Source organism: Ranitomeya imitator, chromosome 4 (assembly GCF_032444005.1).
Source record: "Ranitomeya imitator isolate aRanImi1 chromosome 4, aRanImi1.pri, whole genome shotgun sequence".
NCBI lineage: Eukaryota > Metazoa > Chordata > Amphibia > Anura > Dendrobatidae > Ranitomeya > Ranitomeya imitator.
Window position 1 is genome coordinate 33179801 of NC_091285.1, and position 27344 is coordinate 33207144.

Sequence of the window (27344 nt, forward strand, 5' to 3'; positions counted from 1 at the left end):
CTCAGCTTCCCAAAGATATGATAAACCACAGTTAATTTATGTTTTAAGGGTGGGGGGGGGGGGGGGGTGGCAATTACTTATTCACACAGGGCACTGTAGCTTTGGTTTTCTTTTTCCCTTAATAATAAACACCTTCATTTAAAAACTGCATTTTATGTTTCTTGTGTTATCTTTGTCTAATATTTACATTTGTTTGGTGACCTGAAAAACTTAAGTGTGACAAACATGCGAAAGAATAGGAAATCAGGAAGGGGCAAACACTTTTTCATACAAATGTGACCAAAAATGGGCTTACACATTTTTATCAAAATGTTTATTTAGAACCTGGTGTATAGTTATGAAAATGTTACTTTTTAAAGGGGAATTATTACATCAGAAAGGGCACGAAAGACAAAATCACTTGCATTGGAGCACTTATTACTTTATAATGGGGCTCTCGAGGCATTACTACTTTAGAAGGGGGCACTGAGGGGCATTACTACTTCGTAAGAGGGCACTGAGGATCATCACTCCTCAATAAGGGGGCACTGAGGGCATCACTACTTCATAAGGGAGCACTGAGGGCATCACTATTTCATAAGGGAGCACTGAGGGCATCACTATTTCATAAGGGAGCACTTATGGCATAACTACTTCATAAGGGGGCAATGAGGGCATCACTACTTCATAAGGGAGCACTTATGGCATAAGTACTTCATAAGGGGGCACTGAAGGCATAACTACTTCATAAGGGGGCACTGAAGGCATTACTACTTCATAAGGAGGCACTGTGGGCATCACTACTTCATAAGGGGGCACTGAGGGCATCACTACTTCATAAGGGGGCACTGAAGGCATTACTACTTCATAAGGGGGCACTGAGGGCATCACTACTTCATAAGGGAGCACTTATGGCATAACTACTTCATAAGGGGGCACTGAAGGCATTACTACTTCATAAGGGGGCACTGAGGGCATCACTCCTTCATAAGGGAGCACTTATGGCATAACTACTTCATAAGGGAGCACTTATGGCATAACTACTTCATAAGGGGGCACTGAAGGCATTACTACTTCATAAGGAGGCACTGAGGGCATCACTACTTCATAAGGGAGCACTTATGGCATAACTACTTCATAAGGGGGCACTGAAGGCATTACTACTTCATAAGGGGGCATTGAGGGCATTACTCCTTCATAGGTGAGCATTGAGGGCATTACTACTTCATAAGGAGGCACTGAGGGCATTACTCCTTCATAAGGGGGCACTGAGGGCATTACTACATAAGAGGGCACTGAGGGCATTACTACTTCATAAGGGGGCACAGAAGGCATTACTACTTCATAAGGGGGCACTGAAGGCATTACTACTTCATGAGGGAGCACTGAGGGCATTACTACTTCATAAGTGGGCACTGAAGGCATTACTACTTCATAAGGGGGCACTGAGGGCATCATTACTTCATAAGGGGGCACTGAGGGCATCACTACTTCATAAGGGGGCACTGAAGGCTTTACTACTTCATAAGGAGGCACTGAAGGCATTACTACTTCATAAGGGGGCACTGAGGGCATCACTACTTCGTAAGGGAGCACTTATGGCATAACTACTTCATAAGGGGGCACTGAAGGCATTACTACTTCATAAGGGGGCACTGAGGGCATCACTACTTCATAAGGGGGCACTGAAGGCATTACTACTTCATAAGGAGGCACTGAAGGCATTACTACTTCATAAGGGGGCACTGAGGGCATCACTACTTCATAAGGGGGCACTGAGGGCATCACTACTTCATAAGGGGGCACTGAGGGCATTACTCCTTCATAAGGGGCCACTGAGGGCATTACTCCTTCATAAGGGGGCACTGAGGGTATTACAACTTCATAAAGGGGCACTGAGGGTATTACTCCTTCATAAGGGCGCACTGAGGGTATTACTCCTTCATAAGGGGGCACTGAAGGCATTACTACTTCATAAGGGGGCACTGAAGGCATTACTACTTCATAAGGAGGCACTGAGGGCATCACTACTTCATAAGGGAGCACTTATTGCATAACTACTTCATAAGGGGGCACTGAAGGCATTGCTACTTCATAAGGGGGCACTTATGGCATAACTACTTCATAAGGGGGCACTGAAGGCATAACTACTTCATAAGGGAGCACTTATGGCATCACTACTTCATAAGGGGGCACTGAGGGCATCACTACTTCATAAGGGAGCACTGAGGGCATTACTCCTTCATAGGTGAGCACTGAGGGCATTACTACTTCATAAGGAGGCACTGAGGGCATTACTCCTTCATAAGGGGCCACTGAGGGCATTACTCCTTCACAAGGGGGCACTGAGGGCATTACTCCTTCATAAGGGGGCACTGAGGGCATTACTCCTTCATAAGGGGGCACTGAGGGTATTACAACTTCATAAGGGGGCATTGACGGCATCACTACTTCATAATTGGGCTCTGAGGGCATTACTCCTTCATAAGGGGCCACTGAGGGCATTACTCCTTCATAAGGGGGCACTGAGGGTATTACAACTTCATAAGGGGGCACTGAGGGTATTACTCCTTCATAAGGGGGCACTGAGGGCATTACTCCTTCATAAGGGGGCACTGAGGGCATTACTCCTTCATAAGGGCGCACTGAGGGTATCACAACTTCATAAGGGAGCACTGAGGGCATTACTACTTCATAATTGGGCATTGAGGGCATTACTACTTCATAAGGGGGCACTGAGGGTATCACAACTTCATAAGGGAGCACTGAGGGCATCACTACTTCATAATTGGGCACTGAGGGCATTAGTACTTCATAATTGGGCACTGTGGGGCATCACTAATTCATAAGGGGGCACTGAGGGCATCACAACTTCATAAGAGGGGACTGTGGGCATTACTGCCTTATAAGGGGGCAATGAGGGCATAAGTTCCGTATAAGGTGGCATTCCGGGCATTACTTTATAAGGGGGCTTCCACGATATTTTTCGCATAAAATGTGGCTTTCGGCCATCTCTGAGAGCTGAATGTGGCCCCCATGATAAGAAAGGTTACAGACCCGGATGTCCGGGCATTACACCCTGTACCTTATCCATATAGTTGGCCACTTCCAGCATCTTGCGCTGCGTCCGCTCCAGGTCGAGGTCGTGTTTCTGGAACTGAATGCGGAAAACACAAATCAACGCAAATCCAATCTCTGAGCCTGAGGCGCGCGGCCGTCATCTCCTGCTTTACCTCCGCGTAGTCGGCGACCAGGTACAGCTCCACACATCTGTCCCCCTCCGCGTCCTCTCTTCTCACCTGCCGGACACACAAGGGCTCTGATTCCAAACTGAAGTAATCACAGAAATATAGAAACAGGCAGCAGAAAACCGTGAAGTCACACTGCAGGCGACAGGATGCCTTTTTAATAATATTTAGTGCTCATTAAGCAATGTGTAAACCTTTGGGGGAACTTTATTACTTTAATATATGTATTTTTTTTATATATAAAAATAATTTTAAGAATTGTTTTAATTTTCACCAATTGGCTGCAGAATGAGCCAACTGAGGATCCATCAGTGAGCTCATTTTGTACCGACAACTCGTCTTCCTTCTTCTGAGCTATTCTCAGCCCATTCACGATAACATAAAGGTTGAGCTTGACTTTCTAGTTCGTAAATTAGCTGAGAGAAGCCCCAAAAAAGGAAAAAAAAGAGCTAGAAACTCTCCAAAAAGAGCTCGCTGATGGATTTTCAGTTCACTCATTCAGCAGCCAGAAAGACAGTGCAGCAGATGGCACTAGAGAGACATGTTTTTTCCTTAATCCAGAGGAGAGCTCATTTATATATATTTTTTTTCCCGCCACAAAGCATTGCCTTTAAGTCTCCTTACACCCGGCTAGATCTCTGCAAAGAGAAACAGGAGTATCTACCAAGATATACGATCAGTCAGTCATTTGTGGGTTTCCTTAGCCTCTATTGTGCTTGCAATGTATAACAGGAATAGAGGGCTGTTCAGGCGCCTACGTCTGTGGGAGCAGCTGAGCAGGAGAGCCTGGGGTGTACTCTTCTCAGGGTGCTTAGAGTAAGTCTGTCCCATTGTCATTTCTAAAGATGGGACCTGCATCTACTAAACAATCATGGAACCAGGAATCCAAAGTGGGGAGACCTCTATTAAATGCCGCATTTAAGGGACAATGAAAACCGAAGGGATAAACGGCCGTGATCGGAGGCTCCTCTGATCCCAGCCATACAGGTACCGAATTTTTCCGACTATAGCCTCTTTCACACGTCCGTGTCTCCGGTACATGTGGTGACAGTTTTCTCATGTACCGGAGACACTGACACAGGTACACCCATTCAAACGAATGGGTCTGTGCACATCAGTGTGTTTCCACGGACCGTGTGTCCGTGTGCCCCACACGTAGACATGTCCATTTTTTACCATCAGCACGTACGGCAGAACATCCCACACACGTTCACACGGAGAACACACATTGATGTCCTCCATGTGACACGGATCGGCACCGGGGAAGAAGCGCTACAGTAAGCGCTGTTCCCCGGCGGCTGGTGCTGAAGTCGTCTCTCATTATCTCGGCAGAGCAGGTTTAGAATGATGAGAGTTATATTAAAGTCCGAACGATGACAGCAGGTGGGGGGCTTTTGGGACTATTACTCCCCTCCCATCACCCGACACGTGCTGCCGCTAATAACAGTGACAGCAGGAGCGGATGATCGGGGTATTCCACAGCCGCCGCCGCCTGCGATATAACTAAATAAATGAATGAAAAACCCGACGTGGGTTCCCCCCTATTTTCTTGAACCAACCAGACAAAACTCACAGCTGTGGGCTGCAACCCTCAGCTGTCAGCTTCTGCAAGGTTGGACATCAAAAATAGTGGGGACCCCACACTGGTTTTTAAATTATTTAAATAAATAATTAAAGAAAACTCTGTGGGGTCCCCTTCATTTTTGACAACCAGCCTTGCTAAAGCTCACAGCTGGGGGCTGCTATTAGGCTGTAAGGGGCCATGGATATTGGCCCCCCCCAGCCTAAAAATAGCAGCCCACAGCCACCCAGAAAAGGCACATGTATTAGATGCGCCAATTCTGGCACTTTGCCTGGCTCTTCCCACTTGCCCTGTAGCGGTGGCAAGTGGGGTTCATATTTGTGGGGTTGATGTCACCTCTATAATGTCAGGTGACATCAAGCACATGGCTTAGTAATGGAGAGGTGTCACATCTTGGTACCGTCCAGGATGAAAACTAATTGTCCCCCAGACATGGATTACGGCATGGGATAGAACAACGGACAGGTAGGGGTATATTGTTGTTTTTTATTTTGTTTTTATTACAGGAGATCAAGGGCTTCCCTGGAAATAGGCTAGGTTGTAAGTATGGTTTAATTGAGAATATTAAAGGAGCCTGTCATTTTTTCAATTAAAGGACTTTATTCTGACTGTGTCTTTATTTAACATATAACTATAGGATTAGCAATGGATAGGTGTCTTATAGACGCTTCTCCACTACTAAGCCGTGGGCTTGATGTCACCGGACAATACAAAGGTGACATGAACCCCATTTGCCACCGCTACAGGGCAAGTGTGAAGAATTGGGCAAAGCACCAAAATTGGGGCATCTAATAGATGCGCCTTTTGTGGGCAGCTGCGGGCTGCTGTTTATAAGTTGGGGGGTGCCCTTACCAGCCTGAGAATACCAGCCCCCAGCTGTGAGCTTTGGCAATGCTGGTTGTCAAAAATGGGGGGGACCCCACGCCGTTTTTAATTATTTATTTAAATAATTAAAACAGTGTGGGGACCCCTCTATTCTTGATAACCAACCTTGCTGAAACTGACAGCTGAGGGTTGCAGCCCCCAACTGTGAGTTTTGCCTGGTTGGTTCAAGAAAATAGAGGGGAACCCACGCCAGCTTTTAAATCCATTTCTTTCGTTATATCGCAGGCGGCTGAGGAGTAGCCCGATCATCCGCTCCTGCTGTCATTGTTATTAGTGGCAGCAAGTGTCGGATGATGGGAGTAATAGTATCAAAAGCCCCCACCTGCTGTAATCATTCGGACTTTAATTATAACTCATCATTCTCCTCTGCTCACGCCGATCGCAGGCAGAGCAGGGGAGAATGATGAGAGCCGTCTTCAGCATCAGCCACCGGGGAACAGCGCTTACTGTAGCTCTTCTTCCCTGGCGGCCGTCCATATGATACTGATGCGACACACGGGCGGCACACGGTTGTCACACGTGTGCCACAAGTATTACACACACGGACACGGATATCTCCAATACCGTTTTTTTCCGTTTTTTCCGGTACCGGAAATAAACGGACGTGTGAAACAAGCCTAAGACGCATTTTTTTACATGAAAAACTTATTAAAAAGTGCGTGTGCCTTAGAGTCCAGAAGCAGCTTCCTGTGGTGGAGAACGCAGACACCTCGTTCTTCTCCATCTATGTGATCAGTGCAGAGCAGGAGAGGAAGACACCAGGAATGAACAGAGGCTGCAGGAGCTGAGCAGCTGCAGGACCTTCTGTACCAGTAATTCCAGGAGCTTTCAGGTCATTTGACTGATCACATGACTTGAAAGGTGCTTGAGTTAATTAAGTGGAAGGTCCTGCAAAAGCTTTTCTGCTGCAGCCTCTGTACAGGTCTCGATCAGAGATGTAGCAGAGCAGTGTGTGTCTATTGGCCCATACTCACCTGCGAGAAACTCAGATGAGTCTCGCACGTCAATACCTGGCACTCAGATCGGAGCGTGCGGCCGCATAGCAATACATGCAGCCGCCCACTCCACTCCTGAGTGCCGAGTGCAGTGCCGGGTATTGACGTGCGAGACTCATCCGAGTTTCTCGCAGGTGAGTATGAGCCCTATGTGTGCATATGTAGCAGAGCGGTGTGTCTATATGTCCATATGTAGCAAAGCTGTGTGTGTGTGTCTATATATGCACATGTAGCAGAGCTATGTGTATCTATATGTGAATATGTAGCAGAGCAGTGTGTGTCTACATGTGCATATGTAGCAGGACTGTGTATGTCTACATATGTATATGCAGCAGATCTGTTTGACTATCTGTGCATATGCAGCAGATCTGTGTGTGTCTATATGTGCATATGTAGCAGAGCTGTGTGTCTATATGTCCATATGTAGCAGAGCCGTGTGTGTCTATATGTCCATATGTATATGCAGCAGATCTGTGTGTGTCTATATGTGCATATGTAGCAGAGCTGTGTGTGTGTGTATATATGAATATGTAGCAGAGCTGTGTCTATATATGCATATGTAGCAGAGCCGTGTGTGTCTAAATGTGCATATGTAGCAGAGCTGTGTCTATATGTTCATATGTATCATATGTAGCAGAGCCGTGTGTGTCTATATCTCCATATGTATATGAAGCAGATCTGTGTGTGTCTATATGTGCATATGTAGCAGAGCTGTGTGTCTAAATGTGCATATGTAGCAGAGCCGTGTGTGTCTATATGTCCATATGTATATGAAGCAGATCTGTGTGTGTCTATATGTGCATATGTAGCAGAGCTGTGTGTCTATATGTACATATGTAGCAGAGCCGTGTGTGTCTATATCTCCATATGTATATGAAGCAGATCTGTGTGTGTCTATATGTGCATATGTAGCAGAGCTGTGTGTCTAAATGTGCATATGTAGCAGAGCCGTGTGTGTATATGTCCATATGTATATGAAGCAGATCTGTGTGTGTCTATATGTGCATATGTAGCAGAGCTGTGTGTCTATATGTACATATGTAGCAGAGCCGTGTGTGTCTATATCTCCATATGTATATGAAGCAGATCTGTGTGTGTCTATATGTGCATATGTAGCAGAGCTGTGTGTCTATATGTGCATATGTAGGAGAGCTGTGTGTGTGTATATATGAATATGTAGCAGAGCTGTGTGTCTATATATGCATATGTAGCAGAGCCGTGTGTGTCTATATCTCCATATGTACAGTGGGGCAAAAAAGTATTTAGTCAGTCAACAATAGTGCAAGTTCCACCACTTAAAAAGATGAGAGGCGTCTGTAATTTACATCATAGGTAGACCTCAACTATGGGAGACAAACTGAGAAAAAAAAATCCAGAAAATCACATTGTCTGTTTTTTTAACATTTTATTTGCATATTATGGTGGAAAATAAGTATTTGGTCAGAAACAAAATTTCATCTCAATACTTTGTAATATATCCTTTGTTGGCAATGACAGAGGTCAAACGTTTTCTGTAAGTCTTCACAAGGTTGCCACACACTGTTGTTGGTATGTTGGCCCATTCCTCCATGCAGATCTCCTCTAGAGCAGTGATGTTTTTGGCTTTTCGCTTGGCAACACGGACTTTCAACTCCCTCCAAAGGTTTTCTATAGGGTTGAGATCTGGAGACTGGCTAGGCCACTCCAGGACCTTGAAATGCTTCTTATGAAGCCACTCCTTCGTTGCCCTGGCGGTGTGCTTTGGATCATTGTCATGTTGAAAGACCCAGCCACGTTTCATCTTCAATGCCCTTGCTGATGGAAGGAGGTTTGCACTCAAAATCTCACGATACATGGCCCCATTCATTCTTTCATGTACCCGGATCAGTCATCCTGGCCCCTTTGCAGAGAAACAGCCCCAAAGCATGATGTTTCCACCACCATGCTTTACAGTAGGTATGGTGTTTGATGGATGCAACTCAGTATTCTTTTTCCTCCAAACACGACAAGTTGAGTTTCTACTAAACAGTTCCAGTTTGGTTTCATCAGACCATAGGACATTCTCCCAAAACTCCTCTGGATCATCCAAATGCTCTCTAGCAAACTTCAGACGGGCCCAGACATGTACTGGCTTAAGCAGTGGGACACATCTGGCACTGCAGGATCTGAGTCCATGGTGGCGTAGTGTGTTACTTATGGTAGGCCTTGTTACATTGGTCCCAGCTCTCTGCAGTTCATTCACTAGGTCCCCCCGCGTGGTTCTGGGATTTTTGCTCACCGTTCTTGTGATCATTCTGACCCCACGGGGTGGGATTTTGCGTGGAGCCCCAGATCGAGGGAGATTATTAGTGGTCTTGTATGTCTTCCATTTTCTAATTATTGCTCCCACTGTTGATTTCTTCACTCCAAGCTGGTTGGCTATTGCAGGTTCAGTCTTCCCAGCCTGGTGCAGGGCTACAATTTTGTTTCTGGTGTCCTTTGACAGCTCTTTGGTCTTCACCATGGTGGAGTTTGGAGTCAGACTGTTTGAGGGTGTGCACAGGTGTCTTTTTATACTGATAACAAGTTTAAACAGGTGCCATTACTACAGGTAATGAGTGGAGGAAAGAGGAGACTCTTAAAGAAGAAGTTACAGGTCTGTGAGAGCCAGAAATCTTGATTGTGTGTTTCTGACCAAATACTTATTTTCCACCATAATATGCAAATAAAATGTTAAAAAAACAGACAATGTGATTTTCTGGATTTTTTTTTCTCAGTTTGTCTCCCATAGTTGAGGTCTACCTATGATGTAAATTACAGACGCCTCTCATCTTTTTAAGTGGTGGAACTTGCACTATTGCTGACTGACTAAATACTTTTTTGCCCCACTGTATATGAAGCAGATCTGTGTGTGTCTATATGTGCATATGTAGCAGAACTGTGTATGTCTACATATGTATATGCAGCAGATCTGTCTGTCTATCTGTGCATATGTAGCAGGGTTGTATGTGTCTATATGTGCATATGTAGCAGAGCTGTGTGTATATATGTACTGTACATATGTAGCAGAGCTGTGTGTGTCTATGTACTGTACATATGTAGCAGAGCGGTGTGTGTATATGTGCATATGTAGCAGAGCTGTGTGTGTATATGCACATATGTAGCAGAGCTGTGTGTCTATATGTAGTGTACATATGTAGCAGAGCGGTGTGTGTCTATATGTGCATATGTAGCAGAGCTGTGTGTGTATATGCACATATGTAGCAGAGCTGTGTGTCTATATGTAGTGTACATATGTAGCAGAGCTGTGTGTGTATATGCACATATGTAGCAGAGCTGTGTGTCTATATGTACTGTACATATGTAGCAGAGCGGTGTGTGTCTATATGCACATATGTAGCAGAGCAGTGTTGTGTATATAACACCACAGAGAGCCATTAACTATTCTATCCTGTTACACTAAAATTAGTAATAATGAGTAATCCCTCCACTTTACACGGCCATGAAAGTTTTATTTAACCCCTTCCCGACCCATGACGCCACGTAGGCGTCATGAAAGTCGGTGCCATTCCGACCCATGACGCCTATGCGGCGTCATGGAAAGATCGCGTCCCTGCAGGCCGGGTGAAAGGGTTAACTCCCATTTCACCCGATCTGCAGGGACAGGGGGAGTGGTAGTTTAGCCCAGGGGGGGTGGCTTCACCCCCTCGTGGCTACGATCGCTCTGATTGGCTGTTGAAAGTGAAACTGCCAATCAGAGCGATTTGTAATATTTCACCCATTATAACGGGTGAAATATTACAATCCAGCCATGGCCGATGCTGAAATATCATCGGCCATGGCTGGAAATACTAGTGTGCCCCCACCCCACCCCTCCGATCGCCCCCCCACCCCCCCGATCTGGCCGGTACACTGCTCCGGCTCCCCTCCGCCCTGTGCTCCGCTCCCCCCCGTGCTCGTGTCCGCTCGCCCCGTGCTCCAATCACCCCCCCGTGCTCCAATCACCCCCCCTGCACTCCGATCCACCCCCCCCCCCGTGCTCCGTTCCACCCCCCCGTGCTCCGTTCCAGCCCCCCCGTGCTCCGTTCCACGCCCCCCGTGCTCCGATCCCCCCCCCCGTGGTCCCCCCCCACCCTATCATACTTACCGATCCAGCCGGGGTCCCGTCCGTCTTCTCCCGGGCGCCGCCATCTTCCAAAATGGCGGGCGCATGCGCAGTGCGCCCGCCGAATCTGCCGGCCGGCAGATTCGTTCCAAAGTGCATTTTGATCACTGAGATATAATCTATCTCAGTGATCAAAATAAAAAAAATAATAAATGACCCCCCCCCTTTGTCACCCCCATAGGTAGGGACAATAAAAAAATAAAGAAATTTTTTTTTTCCCACTAATGTTAGAATAGGGTTAGGGTTAGGGGTAGGGGTAGGGTTAGGGTTAGGGGTAGGGTTAGGGGTAGGGTTAGGGTTAGGGGTAGGGGTAGGGTTAGGGTTAGGGGTAGGGTTAGGGTTAGGGGTAGGGCTAGGGTTAGGGCTAGGGTTAGGGTTAGGGTTAGGAATGTGCACACGTATTCTGGTCCTCTGCGGATTTTTCCGCTGCGGATTTGATAAATCCGCAGTGCTAAACCGCTGCGGATTTATGGCGGATTTACCGCGTTTTTTTCTGCGCATTTCACTGCGGTTTTACAATTGCGATTTTCTATTGGAGCAGTTGTAAAACCGCTGCGGAATCCGCACAAAGAAGTGACATGCTGCGGAATGTAAACCGCTGCGTTTCCGTGCAGTTTTTCCGCAGCATGTGTACAGCGATTTTTGTTTCCCGTAGGTTTACATTGAACTGTACACTCATGGGAAACTGCTGCGGATCCGCAGCGTTTTCCGCAGCGTGTGCACATACCTTTAGAATTAGGCTATGTGCACACGGTGCGGATTTGGCTGCGGATTCGCAGCAGTGTTCCATCAGGTTTACAGTACCATGTAAACATATGAAAAACCAAATCCGCTGTGCCCATGGTGCGGAAAATACCGCGCGGGAACGCTGCGTTGTATTTTCCGCAGCATGTCAATTCTTTGTGCGGATTCCGCAGCGTTTTACACCTGTTCCTCAATAGGAATCCGCAGGTGAAATCCGCACAAAAAACACTGGAAATCCGCGGAAAATCCGCAGGTAAAACGCAGTGCCTTTTACCCGCAGATTTTTCAAAAATGGTGCGGAAATATCTCACACGAATCCGCAACGTGGGCACATAGCCTTAGGGTTAGGGTTGGAATTAGGGTTGTGGTTAGGGTTAGGGGTGTGTTGGGGTTAGTGTTGTGGTTAGGGGTGTGTTGGGGTTAGGGTTGTGATTAGGGTTATGGCTACAGTTGGGATTAGGGTTAGGGGTGTGTTGGGGTTAGTGTTGGAGTTAGAATTGAGGGGTTACCACTGTTTAGGCACATCAGGGGTCTCCAAACGCAACATGGCGCCACCATTGATTCCAGCCAATCTCGTATTCAAAAAGTCAAATGGTGCTCCCTCACTTCCGAGCCCTGACGTGTGCCCAAACAGTGGTTTACCCCCACATATGGGGTACCAGCATACTCAGGACAAACTGCGCAACAATTACTGGGGTCCAATTTCTCCTGTTACCCTTGTGAAAATAAAAAAATGCTTGCTAAAACATAATTTTTGAGGAAAGAAAAATGATTTTTTATTTTCACGGCTCTGCGTTGTAAACGTCTGTGAAGCACTTGGAGGTTCAAAGTGCTCACCACATATCTAGATAAGTTCCTTGGGGGGTCTAGTTTCTAAAATGGGGTCACTTGTGGGGGGTTTCTACTGTTTAGGCACACCAGGGGCTCTGCAAACGCAACGTGACACCCGCAGACCATTCCATCAAAGTCTGCATTTCAAAAGTGACTACTTCCCTTCTGAGCCCCGACGTGTGCCCAAACAGTGGTTTACCCCCACATATGGGGTATCAGCGTACTCAGGAGAAACTGGACAACAACTTTTGGGGTCCAATTTCTCCTGTAACCCTTGGGAAAATAAAATATTCTGGGCTAAATAATTATTTTTGAGGAAAGAAAACGTATTTATTATTTTCACGGCTCTGCATTATAAACTTCTATGAAGCACTTGGGGGTTCAAAGTGCTCATCACACATCTAGATAAGTTCCTTTCAGGGTCTAGTTTCCAAAATGGGGTCACTTGTGGGGGGTTTCTACTGTTTAGGCACATCAGGGGCTCTGCAAACGCAACGTGACGCCCGCAGAGCATTCCATCAAAGTCTGCATTTCAAAACGTCACTACTTCAATTCCAAGCCCCGGCATGTGCCCAAACAGTAGTTTACCCCCACATATGGGGTATCACCGTACTCAGGAGAAACTGGACAACAAATATTGGGGTCAAATTTCTCCTGTTACCCTTGGGAAAATTAAAAAATTCTGGGCTAAATAATTATTTTTGAGGAAAGAAAACGTATTTATTATTTTCACGGCTCTGCATTATAAACTTCTATGAAGCACTTGGGGGTTCAAAGTGCTCACCACACATCTAGATAAGTTCCTTTGGGGGTCTAGTTTCCAAAATGGGGTCACTTGTGGGGGGTTTCTACTGTTAAGCCACATCAGGGGCTCTGCAAACGCAACGTGACGCCCACAGAGCATTCCATCAAAGTCTGCATTTCAAAACGTCACTACTTCACTTCCGAGCCCCGGCATGTGCCCAAACAGTGATTTACCCCCACATATGGGGTATCAGCGTACTCAGGAGAAACTGGAAAACAACTTTTGGGGTCAAATTTCTCCTGTTACCCTTGGGAAAATAAAAAATTGCAGGCTAAAAGATCATTTTTGAGAAAATAATTTTTTTTTTTATTTTCATGGCTCTGCGTTATAAACTTCTGTGAAGCACTTGGGGGTTCAAAGTCCTCACCACACATCTAGATTAGTTCCTTTGGGGGTCTAGTTTCTAAAATGGTGTCATTTCTGGGGGATCTCCAATGTTTAGGCACACAGGGGCTCTCCAAACGTGACATGGTGTCCGCTAATGATTGGAGCTAATTTTCCATTTAAAAAGCCAAATGGCGTGCCATTCCTTCCGAGCCCTGCCGTGCGCCCAAACAGTGGTTTACCCCCACATATGGGGTATCAGCGTACTCAGGACAAACTGGACAACAATATTTGGGGTCCAATTTCTCCTATTATCCTTGGCAAAATAGGAAATTCCAGGCTAAAAAATCATTTTTGAGGAAAGAAAAATTATTTTTTATTTTCATGGCTCTGCGTTATAAACTTCTGTGAAGCACCTGGGGGTTTAAAGTGCTCAATATGCATCTAGATAAGTTCCTTGGGGGGTCTAGTTTCCAAAATGGGGTCACTTGTGCGGGAGCTCCAATGTTTAGGCACACAGGGGCTCTCCAAACGCGACATGGTGTCCGCTAACAATTGGAGCTAATTTTCCATTCAAAAAGTCAAATGGCGCGCCTTCTCTTCCGAGCCCTGCCGAGTGCCCAAACAGTGGTTTACCCCCACATATGAGGTATCGGCGTACTCGGGAGAAATTGCCCAACAAATTTTATGATCCATTTTATCCTACTGCCCATGTGAAAATGAAAAAATTGAGGCGAAAAGAATTTTTTTGTGAAAAAAAATTACTTTTTCATTTTTACAGATCAATTTGTGAAGCACCTGAGGGTTTAAAGTGCTCACTAGGCATCTAAATTAGTTCCTTGGGGGGTCTAGTTTCCAAAATGGGGTCACTTGTGGGGGAGCGCCAATGTTTAGGCACACAGGAGCTATCCAAACGCGACATGGTGTCCGCTAACGATGGAAATAATTTTTCATTCAAAAAGTCAAATGGCGCTCCTTCCCTTCCGAGCCTTACCATGTGCCCAAACAGTGGTTTACCTCCACATGTGAGGTATTGGTGTACTCAGGAGAAATTGCCCAACTCATTTTAGGATCCATTTTATCCTGTTGCCCACGTGAAAATGAAAAAATTGAGGCTAAAAGAATTTTTTTGTGAAAAAAAAGTACTTTTTCATTTTTACGGATCAATTTGTGAAGCACCTGGGGGTTCAAAGTGCTCACTATGCATCTAGATAAGTTCCTTGGGGCGTCTAGTTTCCAAAATGGGGTCACTTGTGGGGGAGCTCCAATTTTTAGGCACACGGGGGCTCTCCAAACGTGACATGGTGTCCGCTAAAGAGTGGAGCCAATTTTTGATTCAAAAAGTCAAATGGCGCTCCTTCCCTTCCAAGCCCTGCCATGCGCCAAAACAGTGGTTTACCCCCACATATGAGGTATCAGCGTACTCAGGACAAATTGGACAACAACTTTCATGGTTCAGTTTCTCCTTTTACCATTGGGAAAATAAAAAAATTGTTGCTAAAAGATAATTTTTGTGACTAAAAAGTTAAATGTTCATTTTTTCCTTCCATGTTGCTTCTGCTGCTGTGAAGCACCTGAAGGGTTAATAAACTTCTTGAATGTGGTTTTGAGTACCTTGAGGGGTGCAGTTTTTAGAATGGTGTCACTTTTGGGTATTTTCAGCCATATAGACCCCTCAAACTGACTTCAAATGTGAGGTGGTCCCTAAAAAAAATGGTTTTGTAAATTTCGTTGTAAAAATGACAAATCGCTGGTCGAATTTTAACCCTTATAACTTCCTAACAAAAAAAAATTTTGTTTCCAAAATTGTGCTGATGTAAAGTAAACATGTGGGAAATGTTATTTATTAACTATTTTGTGTCACATATCTCTCTGGTTTAACAGAATAAAAATTCAAAATGTGAAAATTGCGAAATTTTCAAAATTTTCGCCAAATTTCCGTGTTTATCACAAATAAACGCAGAATTTATTGACCTAAATTTACCACTAACATGAAGCCCAATATGTCACGAAAAAACAATCTCAGAACCGCTAGGATCCGTTGAAGCGTTCCTGAGTTATTACCTCATAAAGGGACACTGGTCAGAATTGCAAAAAACGGCAAGGTCTTTAAGGTCAAAATAGGCTGGGTCTTGAAGGGGTTAATAGGAAAAATGTTTTTCCCATTTTCTGCTGTCTGAACCTGGGGTGAATCTTCTAGTCCGAAAAATATGGTAACTCTAAAGAAAGATGTGACAGTGAAGCAATAAACTTTTCCTGCAGTGGGCGATCACTATGGGGTTAATATTCGGACACTATAGTGGGGGACGCACAATATGAAATTTAGAAGTCTCTGAGGGGAAATCTAAGAATGTGTCCGCTCCTCTCACCTTCCCGGAATAAATAATAGTCCCAGTGTAAATATTCACAAGTGCGCCACTTCCAGCCCCCGGAGAGCAGACTCAGCTGAGGACAGATGTTACATCTCTGAAGGATCAGAGATCTGGGGTCGTACAGCAGGAATGGCTCCAAACATCTGTACGGATGCACCAGATGGCGGTGTAATGAGGGGGTTGTGCTTGGTTTGGCCGTGTGTGCAATGTGTGACATCCAGAGGCCGGCAGCACTAATGAGCAGCAGATAATGGACATCTGCTTCATGAATCGATCTCCTGGGAGCGGAACATAGGAACAAGCAATATTCTCGGAATCCTCAATATCTCGAGGTTTTCTGCCTATTACAACCCCTGGCAAAAATTATGGAATCACCGGCCTTGGAGGGTGTTCATTCACAGACATGGCACAAAACTAAAGTCATTTCAAATGGCAACTTTCTGGCTTTACGAAACACTCAAAGAAATCAAGAACAAAAAATGTGGTAGTCAGTAATGGTTACTTTTTTTTAACCAAGCAGAGGGGAAAAATTATGGAATCACTCAATTCTGAGGAAAAAATTATGGAATCATGAAAAACCAACAAACAAAAAAACACATCACTAGTATTTTGTTGCGCCACCTCTGGCTTCTATAACAGCTTGCAGTCTCTGAGGCATGGACTTAATGAGGGTCACACAGGACTCTTCATCAATCTGGCTCCAACTTTCTCTGGTTGCTGTCCCCAGATCAGCTTTGCAGGTTGGATTCTTGTCATGGAACATTTTCTTCAACTTCCACCCAAGATTTTCAATTGGATTGAGATCCGGACTATTTGCAGGCCATGACATTGACCTTATGTGTCTTTTTTCAAGGCATGTTTTCACAATTTTTGCTCTATGGCAGGATGCATTGTCATCTTGAATAATGATTTCATCATCCCCAAACATCCTTTCAATTGATGGGATAAGAAAAGTGTCCAAAATATCAACATAAACTTGTGCATTTATTGAAGATGTAATGACAGCCATCTCCCCAGTGCCTTTACCTGACATGCAGCCCCATATCATCAATGACTGTGGAAATTTGCATGTTCTCTTCAGGCAGTCATCTTCATAAATCTCATTGGAACGGCACCAAACAAAAGTTCCAGCATCATCACCTTGCCCACTGCAGATTCGCGATTCATCACTGAATATGACTTTCATCCAGTATCCACAGTCCATGATTGCTTTTCCTTAGCCCACTGTAACCTTGTTTTTTTTTGTTTAGGTGTTAATGATGGCTTTCATTTAGCTTTTCTGTATGTAAATCCCATTTCCTTTAGGCTGTTTCTTACAGTTCGGTCACAGACGTTGACTCCAGTTTCCACCCATTCGTTCCTCATTTGGTTTGTTATGCACAGGGCCGCCATCAGGGCATGACAGCCGTGACTGGCGTATGGGGCCCGGTGAGCAGAGGGGGCCCGCATCGGGCCCCGTCTCATCTGGTCACCGGGCCCCCCCTGCAGGCGCTGCGGCAGCGGCACACTATTGACGTGCGGGCCCGCGCCCGCACATCAATAGTTAACAGCCGCCAGCCAGTCTGAGGCTGGCGGCTGAATAGGGCCGCAGTGCGCACTCGCCGCCGCCGGCGTCTGACGTCATTGTCAGCCGCCGGGCCCGGTGGCGAGTGCGTCTGTGTGGAGCCTGGAGAAGGAGCTTCACCCGGCGCTGGAGCTTGGCCAGGTAAGAAGTTGTGTTTTTTTTTTTCTTTGAGAGCTGCTGCGATCCAGGGGGGCCCGGGGGGCAGGATGATGGACACACAGGGGCAGAAATGCTGGACACACAGGGGCAGAATGGTGGACACACAGGGGCAGAAATGCTGGACACAGTGGGGCAGAATGGTGGACACAGTGGGGCAGAATGGTGGACACACAGGGGCAGAAATGCTGGACACAGTGGGGCAGAAATGCTGGACACAGTGGGGCAGAAATGCTGGACACAGTGGGGCAGAAATGCTGGACACAGTGGGGCAGAAATGCTGGACACAGTGGGGCAGAAATGCTGGACACAGTGGGGCAGAAATGCTGGACACAGTGGGGCAGAATGGTGGACACACAGGGGCAGAATGGTGGACACAGTGGGGCAGAATGCTGGACACAGTGACACAGGGGCAGAAGTGCCGGACACAGTGGGGCAGAATGGTGGACACAGTGGGGCAGAATGGTGGACACAGTGGGGCAGAATGGTGGACACAGTGGGGCAGAAATGTGGACACACAGGGGCAGAAATGCTGGACACACAGGGGCAGAATGGTGGACACACAGGGGCAGAATGGTGGACACACAGGGGCAGAATGGTGGACACACAGGGGCAGAATGGTGGACACACAGGGGCAGAATGGTGGACACACAGGGGCAGAATGGTGGACACAGTGGGGCAGAATGCTGGACACAGTGGGGCAGAAATGCTGGACACAGTGGGGCAGAAATGCTGGACACAGTGGGGCAGAATGCTGGACACAGTGGGGCAGGATGCTGGACACAATGGGGGCAGGATGCTGGACACAATGGGGGCAGGATGCTGGACACAGTGGGGCAGAAATGCTGGACACACAGTGGGGCAGAAATGCTGGACACAGTGGGGCAGAATGCTGGACACAGTGGGGCAAAAATGCTGGACACAGGGGCAGAAATGCTGGACACAGTGGGGCAGAATGCTGGACACACAGTGGGGCAGAATGCTGGAGACAGGGGCAGAAATGCTGGACACACAGTGGGGCAGAATGCTGGACACACAGGGGCAGAAATGCTGGACACAGTGGGGCAGAAATGCTGGACACAGTGGGGCAAAAATGCTGGACACAGGGGCAGAAATGCTGGACACAGTGGGACAGAATGGTGGACACACACAGGGGCAGAAATGCTGGACACACAGTGGGGCAGAATGCTGGACACAGTGGGGCAGAATGCTGGACACACAGGGGCAGAAATGCTGGACACAGGGGCAGAAATGCTGGACACAGGGGCAGAAATGCTGGACACAGTGGGGCAGAATGCTGGACACACAGTGGGGCAGAATGCTGGACACACAGTGGGGCAGAATGCTGGACACACAGTGGGGCAGAATGCTGGACACACAGTGGGGCAGAATGCTGGACACACAGTGGGGCAGAATGCTGGACACACAGTGGGGCAGAATGCTGGAGACAGGGGCAGAAATGCTGGACACAGTGACAGGGGCAGAATGCTGGACATTGGGGCAGAATGCTGGACACAGTGGGGCAGAAATGCTGGACACAGTGACAGGGGCAGAATGCTGGACACAGTGACAGGGGCAGAATGCTGGACACAGGGGCAGACTGAGACCCAGGGGCAGAATGCGAGACACGGGGCAGAATGGAGATACGGGGCATGATTGGAGACACGGGGCAGGATGAAAGACATGGGGGCATGACTGGAGACAGATGGGGCAGAATGGAGACACAGGGGGCATGATTGGAGACAAGTGTCAGGATTGCAGACATGGGGGCATGGTTGGAGACATAGGGGGCAGAATGGAGACATGGGGCATGATTGGAGACACTGGGGGCAGAATTGGAGACAGATCGTGCAGGATCATGGGGCAGGATGGATATGATGGAGACAGATGGGGCAGGATGGAGAGATCACATGGGGCGATCATATGGGGCAGGATAAGGAGATCATATGGGGCAGAATGGATACTCATGAGGGCAGGATGGGAGAATATCTGGCTGACGCCAGGAATGAGACACACGGGGCCAGGCTGGGTGATATTATTAATACCATAGGGGCTAATTTAGGGATATTATTACTGCAGTGATGTATTTATTTTATTTTTTGAGTATACTGTTTTAAATGGGGGGCGGTCCTGTTACTGTATAGAGTGATACTATGTCGCCTTCTTCATGTGGTGTAATGTAGAAGTTGTGAAAAATTAAGTAATGTGTTCTGCAAGCGGAGCTCGAGATAACTGTGTTATTTCCTGCAGAGAGAAGTCCTGGCTGGATGAAATGATGGCGGTCTGTGCTGGATGAAAGATGAAGGACTTCACCTAGAGACGTCACTGGTGAGTCAGTGTGTTACCTATACACTGACACTATACACTGTATACAGAGCTCCTGTGTATAATTTCACTAGTGATCACTATATTATCTGTACACAGACACTGCATACTAAGTACAGATCTCCTGTGTATAATGGCACTTATGGTGATAGTATGGTGCTTTTTTAAAAATTACTGATCAGAATTGTAGTATTCAGTCACTATGTGGTGGTAATATGTGGTCTGGACATGGTGTTGTGGTATTTGTTCCTTGTATGTGATATTATTCGATCACTGTGGTGGTAATATCTGGTCTGGTCATGGTGTTGTGGTATTTGTTCCTTGTATGTGATATTATTCGATCACTGTGGTGGTAATATGTCATCTGGTCATGGTGTTGTGGTATTTGTTCCTTCTATGATATTATTGGGCATTTTAAAAATTGAAAAATAAATAAAAATATACCTAAATTGTATTGCATATTTTAACAAATATTTAATAGGTTACAGCAGAGTAGGGCCCGGCCAAAAGTGTCTACCGTGTTATGGTGGCGGCTTAAAAAATCTTTTGGCCAAAACAAAAGCTGCCTGCTATATGTGTGATCTGGTGATGGGAACTGTTAATGTGTGATTGGTGAGAAGTGGAGTTTTTCCAAGAGAGCGGTGGGACTGTGGACAGTTCGAGGGGTGGAGCCTGGAGGCGGGGCTGGGGTGGAGCCTGGGCGGAGTCTCAAGGGGGCCCCGAAAATTTTGCCAGTATGGGGCCCCGAAATTTCTAGTGGCAGCCCTGGTTATGCATTTCCTGTTTTGGAGACAAATTGCTTTAATTTTCCGGTCTTGACGCTTTGATGTCTTCCTTGGTCTACCAGTATGTTTGCCATTAACAACCTTCCCATGTAGTTTATATTTGGTCCAGATTTTAGACACAGCTGACTGTGAACAACCAAAATCATTTGCAACATTGCGTGATGATTTACCCTCTTTTAAGAGTTTGATAATCCTCTCCTTTGTTTCAATTGACATCTCTCGTGTTGTAGCCATGATTCATGTCAGTCCACTTGGTGCAACAGCTCTCCAAGGTGTGATCACTCCTTTTTAGATGCAGACTAACGAGCAGATCTAATTTGCTGCAGGTGTTATTTTTGGGTATGAAAATTTACAGGGTGATTCCATATTTTTTCCTCAGAATTGAGTGATTCCATAATTTTCCCCCCTATGCTTGGTTAAAAAAGTAACCATTACTGACTACCAACATTTTTTGTTTGTGATTTCTTTTAGTGTTTCTTAAAGCCAGAAAGTTGCCATTTGAAATTACTTTAGTTTTGTGCCATGTCTGTGATCGGCTTTTTTTCTACAAAATTAAACAACTGAATGAACATCCTCCAAGACCGGTGATCTCATCATTTTTGCCATGGGTTGTACATGTTACGCTGACCCTTCTATGTTATATTCTTAGGTTTCGGCGGGTACTCGGGTCCGTCCAAAAGGATTGGGCAAAATCATTTGCAGATTATCTGGAACCACAACATGTCAATCTGATTAAAAGTCTCCGCTACCTACCGCCACTGGTGCCCACGGGTCAGCATTTACCTGCTGGGACAGGTATTGTGAACATTGTCCTAGACTGGGCCATGAGTAGGACACCAGCCATCTGCCGATCGGGCACATGTCCAGTTGTGACGTCATCAGGGCCGCTCACCTCCAGATGCGGAAGTGAGTGTCGCCGGTCAAACCCTATAAAGCCTTTATTTTAATGATTGACACATAGCATACCAAAGTTGCCATAAATGTCTTCAGCCCAAATTCAGACGTCTGAGTCCAGAATGTTCGTAGATCTCTTGACCCAAACCCAACAGCTTTATATAGTCCTTTGATCCTGTTGGGTTTGGGTCAGGAGACCAACGCCCAGATCAGACATCAAGGTGAGTCACAGGCATCTGAATTCTACTTTCTAGATGCTCCATCTTCAGAACGAGGAAGCCTTCAGCTGGCACATCCAGGTGGAGAATGAATGACGAGGAGGACACATCTGCTCGGAGTTCTGACATACATACGGAATACAGCCAAGCTGGACATGTTCATCCACCTCTCTATTCATTCTTCACAATGATACAACGAGACAGGGGTTAGCAGACCCCATTCTGAAGATAACTACAGGTCCGATCGGTGGGAATTGCCTCTGAGAGTGAGACATTCATGGCACATACTCAGGATATGTCAAAAATGTCCAAGGTGGGAAAATCCATTTTGGTTATCACTAATCATAAGACCTCAAGCACAGATGTGTGATGTACCGATTGGTTATACAACATCTCCGGCTGTTCCTCTGTGTCCCCGATTTCATGGTGGCATCCACCGTATTGTGTTGTCCCCTAGAACGTTTAGATTAAGTCATAGACTCGTAGAATGTTAGAATTGAAAGGGACCTCAAAGGTCATCGTGTCCAACCCCCTGCTCAGTCCGCATAGCATTCACCACACTCACCCGATAATGATGAGGAGGATGATGGTGGTAGGTGGAGTTGGAGAAGTGTGGTCCAGTAGAGTTTATGTACCCACATTTGCCTTCTCGCACTTCCAAATGTTCGGCTCTGTAGAGGAGATGTCTCTCCTTGTCTCCTGGTAATGGTTCCAGTACATAACTTATCCCATTGCTGAGTGTTACGAGCCCCCTGCAGACACAAGACTGGACATTTACTCATGAACGGACTCTGTAATGTCCAAGATTGTAAAACTCAACGTTTGCTTTTTATTCTTTAAGATTCCACTTCAATTACATTGTTTATTATGATGTTACCTCATTTTAAAGGGAATCTATAATTTGCCAGAAATATGTAAGAATGTTACCTGGTGTAAATCCCGCTGTTCTCCTGAATCCGGCATTGTTTTTCTTGTGTTTCTGCGCCTCTCCATTCCTGAGATATGGCTCCTTCTTTCCAGCGTATAGATCCAGACTTTTTAGCCAAGTGAGCGTAGTCCTTGACTATATATGGGCATCTTTTTGGGGACCGCACCCAGTTGGTTAATAAGACAAAATTTATATACAAGGAAGAAAGGTCCATATCTCAGGAACGGAGAGTTGCAGGAACAAGAGAAAAACATTGCCGGATTCAGGAGAACAGCGGCATTAACAATGAAGGAAAAAATAGATATTTATGGGAAGTGACAGGTTCTCTTTAAAGGTAAATGGTCTTAACCACACACAGGTTATATATGGTGGCGCTGTTGGATTGATCTCTATGGAAAAGACTCATTGCTGGCAAAGTGGTGACATGTGGTATTGCAAGAGAAAAAAATTACAAAAAAATACCAGAACATGAGGAGTTGTTCTTCATGCAATTTTCTAACATTTTAATGAATCTCACTGCAAACTGTTAAATGAAATATCTCACAATGTTACAGCCATTAACACAATGTTATAACACGTAATAAAAAGCAATAATTTGTGCAGTCTTCTCTCTTCACCTTATTCCTGAGCAGGTGCTGACGGCAACGCTTGAGTCTTTCTGCCCCCGTACTGTTCCATGGTAATAACAGTGGTCCTAAAACCAACAGTAATGATCTTTGCATTAATAAATCAGTTCATAGATAACAAGATGCAAATGCGTTTACAATTTGTGAATCGACCTTTAATTTGGCTCTGGGCGTTAGCTGCTCCCAGGACCAGCGATGGGGCAGGCAGACTAGGCAGCTGCCTAGCACTCCCACTACCTGAGGAACTCCCAGCCAGTGGCATGCCGCTAATAGCAGCAGACCGCGTGGCCACTAAGCAGTTGGGGGAGCCCAGTGCCAGTGCCCCCCTTCTCTGCATCGCGCATTCAACTTTATCAGGATCCTACATAACAAACAGTTGAAAGCAATGATGGAGGAGAGTGCATCACGTAACATTGACATCACTTCATCGCGCACCAAGTTGTGTCAGGCAGTGGAGCTGCTGAGGTGAGGAGACGTGCTGCCTCGGGGAATGAGAAGAGTTGAGTATTGTATTTATTTATTTTTCAAAACAGTGAGTTCGTGGTGGCCATAATACTGGAGGGACTATAGGGCTGCTTTGTACTCTATGGGGGCTGCATTATACTCCTATGGGGGGATACATTATACTCCTATGGGGGGATACATTATACTCCTGGGGGGGCTGCATGATACTATGAGGGGGCTGCATGATACTCCTATGAGGGGGGGCTGCATTATATTCCTATGGAGAGGCTGCATTATACTCCTAAGGGGGGGGCTGCATTATACTCCTATGAGGGGCTGCTTGATATTCCTATGGGGGGGGATACATTATACTCCTATGGGGAGATACATTATACTCCTATGAGGGGCTGCTTTATACTGATATGGGGGCTGCATTATACTCCTATGAGAGAGCTGCATGATACTCCTATGGGGGAATACATTATACTTCTATGGGGGGATACATTATACTCCTATGGGCTGCACTATACTACTATGGGGGCGGCATTATAATCCTATGGGGGGCTGCATTATACTCATATGGGGAGGCTGCATTATACTCCTATGGGGGGGCTGCATTACACTCCTCTGGGGGGCTGCATTATACTCCTCTGGGGGGGCTGCATTATACTCCTAAGGGGGGGCTGCATTATACTCCTATGAGGGGCTGCATGATATTCCTATGGGGGGGATACATTATACTCCTATGGGGAGATACATTATACTCCTATGAGGGGCTGCTTTATACTGATATGGGGGCTGCATTATACTCCTATGAGAGAGCTGCATGATACTCCTATGGGGGAATACATTATACTTCTATGGGGGGATACATTATACTCCTATGGGCTGCACTATACTACTATGGGGGCGGCATTATAATCCTATGGGGGGCTGCATTATACTCATATGGGGAGGCTGCATTATACTCCTATGGGGGGGCTGCATTACACTCCTCTGGGGGGCTGCATTATACTCCTCTGGGGGGGCTGCATTATACTCCTATGAGGGGCTGCATGATATTCCTATGGGGGGGATACATTATACTCCTATGGGGAGATACATTATACTCCTATGAGGGGCTGCTTTATACTGATATGGGGGCTGCATTATACTCCTATGAGAGAGCTGCATGATACTCCTATGGGGGAATACATTATACTTCTATGGGGGGATACATTATACTCCTATGGGCTGCACTATACTACTATGGGGGCGGCATTATAATCCTATGGGGGGCTGCATTATACTCATATGGGGAGGCTGCATTATACTCCTATGGGGGGGCTGCATTACACTCCTCTGGGGGGCTGCATTATACTCCTCTGGGGGGGCTGCATTATACTCCTATGGGGGTGCTTCATGGTACTCCTTTGGGGGGACTGATTTACACTCCTATGGGGGGATCTGCATTATACTCCTATGGGGGTACTGCTTAGCCACCAATCAGACTGCTTAGTTTACTTTCTTGTAACAACTGGTTTAAAGGGGTTGTCCACATATAAATCAATAAGCGAGCGGCGGAGGGCTGACCCTGGCAACATCACCAATCAGCTGATTTAAGGGGGCGCAGTGAAAGACTCATACAGCTCAGAGCCATTTACGTAAATGAGAAACGATAAGCTGCAATACCAGCCTCAGCCACTACAAAATGCATGGCACTGTGCCTGTTAAACACAGCACTCATGAACCATCTTGATCCCTCCGACCATTTGATCAGTGGAGATTCAGATGTTCATTAATTTGATATCGATGACCCTTACAAATGTTAGAACATCCTATAGACAATAGTTTTCTGTGAATTTCCCTTTAAAGGGGTACAACAATATTATTGGTCAAAAATTAGGAAATCTACATTATTTTGTTCTTCAGTCGTTCCTCCTGGAAATGATAGAATCAATTAATATTTACAGTACATCTCTACACCCTCTGACATTGTCCAATTAGTGAGGAGTCGGACAGTATCAGACTCAGTAGAGTCACGCCCCCCCTTAAGATGGGAAACGGTAACGCCCAGTTGTCAATTTTTCATAATAGAGGAACGGGACAAAGCAAAGATGTCCCAGAATTACGGTAGAATATCAATGATTACCAAGAAAGACATGTAAGGAGAGCTGAGCAGTCCCTTTTAGGGACCAATTTTTGGCCACATTTTTAGCTCAATGGGTAAAATATATTTAAAAAAAAAACCATCCTCCTCTACAACTATCCCCACCATCCCTGAAATCAGCCCAGATCCTATAATAAGACATTACGACACGTCCAACAGCTCCATAATGGCCGCTCTATCCGTTTCGCCCCGGAGAGCCCCTTTAAGGTGGCAAAAACAATCAGATATTATGAGGGGCACAATGGACAGTGGGGTCTTTCATACTTCTAAGTCGCTGGTCATTTCCGTCTTCGCGTATCCCCCCGTTACCCGCTTACTTGATGATCTCACCATTGCGGATTTAACCCCTCCGGCCCACGCTGACCTCCACATGTGGCCGAGGAGCAGAGGGGGGGGATATGTAAGACAAAGACATAACTGTACTAGTCGGATATCATCACCGCCATTCAGCTTTGACAGCGCCAGCGAGGATTAAGACCCGGTGTGGGGTTTACAGCATGGCTGCCTTACTTTCTACATGTCACCGTCTACACGCCTCTTCCTGGGAAGGCAATTCATTAGGGGCCATATCTATTACCAATCAATACCAATCATGAAACCATATGCGGTAAATGGTGGCCGCAATGTGTTACTAGTAGGAATTAACCCGTTCAATGTCAAAGAGCTTCCTTCCTTTAAAAAGATTGGATTTTTTTCATTAAAATGTATATATCTGGGGCTAGAAAATCATTTTTTGCAATTGGATTTCCCTAAAAAATATTTGAACCGTTTGGTTTTTACAGGCCGTGGTCATAAAGCATCTGAGAAAAGCTAAAAAAAAAAAAAAAAACTAAAACAAAAGAATTAAATACCGTAGTTATAAACTTTCCATCAGATAGTCAGAATGAGCTCACTGACAGATCCTCAGTTACCTCATTCTACAGCCAGTAACAGACAGTACATTCAAGAAGCTGCTGAAGGCAAAAGCTGCAACATTTTTGTTAAAAAAGCCCAATTGCAAAAATTATTTTTAGCCAAAAAAATACATGCATGAAAGAAAAAAAACTATACTAATTCAAGACTAACAGGGTTAGACATATATGTACGTAGAGGCAGCAAATTATAATGTACAGCGCATGGTAAAAGGGGTTTTTAGACATTTTAAAGAAAGTATCTCCTTCCATCACTCTCAAGGCTGAAAGTGTTTAATTCTCCTGCAGCGCCTCCGCAGGGGAGATGAAGTATTACACTGTCTCTATTCCAACCAATGCAACTATAAGCACCCAGGCCTTGGAATCTAGGGAGAACAAGGTCCCTGTGGCCTATATGAGAAAATCATATACTATTCAGTCATATACTATTAAAAGACCATGACATTTGGGGGTCTG

At 45.9% G+C, this 27344-nt stretch overlaps 1 protein-coding gene across 1 annotated transcript in view; it reads right to left on the bottom strand.

The window, feature by feature from the left end:
* The window catches only part of ADAM19 (ADAM metallopeptidase domain 19), an 83590-nt gene that overhangs the window by 22790 nt on the left and 33456 nt on the right, over positions 1–27344 (bottom strand). The window contains exons 5-8 of the mRNA XM_069763499.1: positions 23376–23452; positions 22396–22582; positions 3213–3278; positions 3065–3136 (exon numbers count right to left, since the gene is read on the bottom strand). Coding sequence (XP_069619600.1) covers positions 3065–3136; positions 3213–3278; positions 22396–22582; positions 23376–23452 — 402 coding nt within the window. The remainder of the gene's footprint in view (positions 1–3064; positions 3137–3212; positions 3279–22395; positions 22583–23375; positions 23453–27344) is intronic.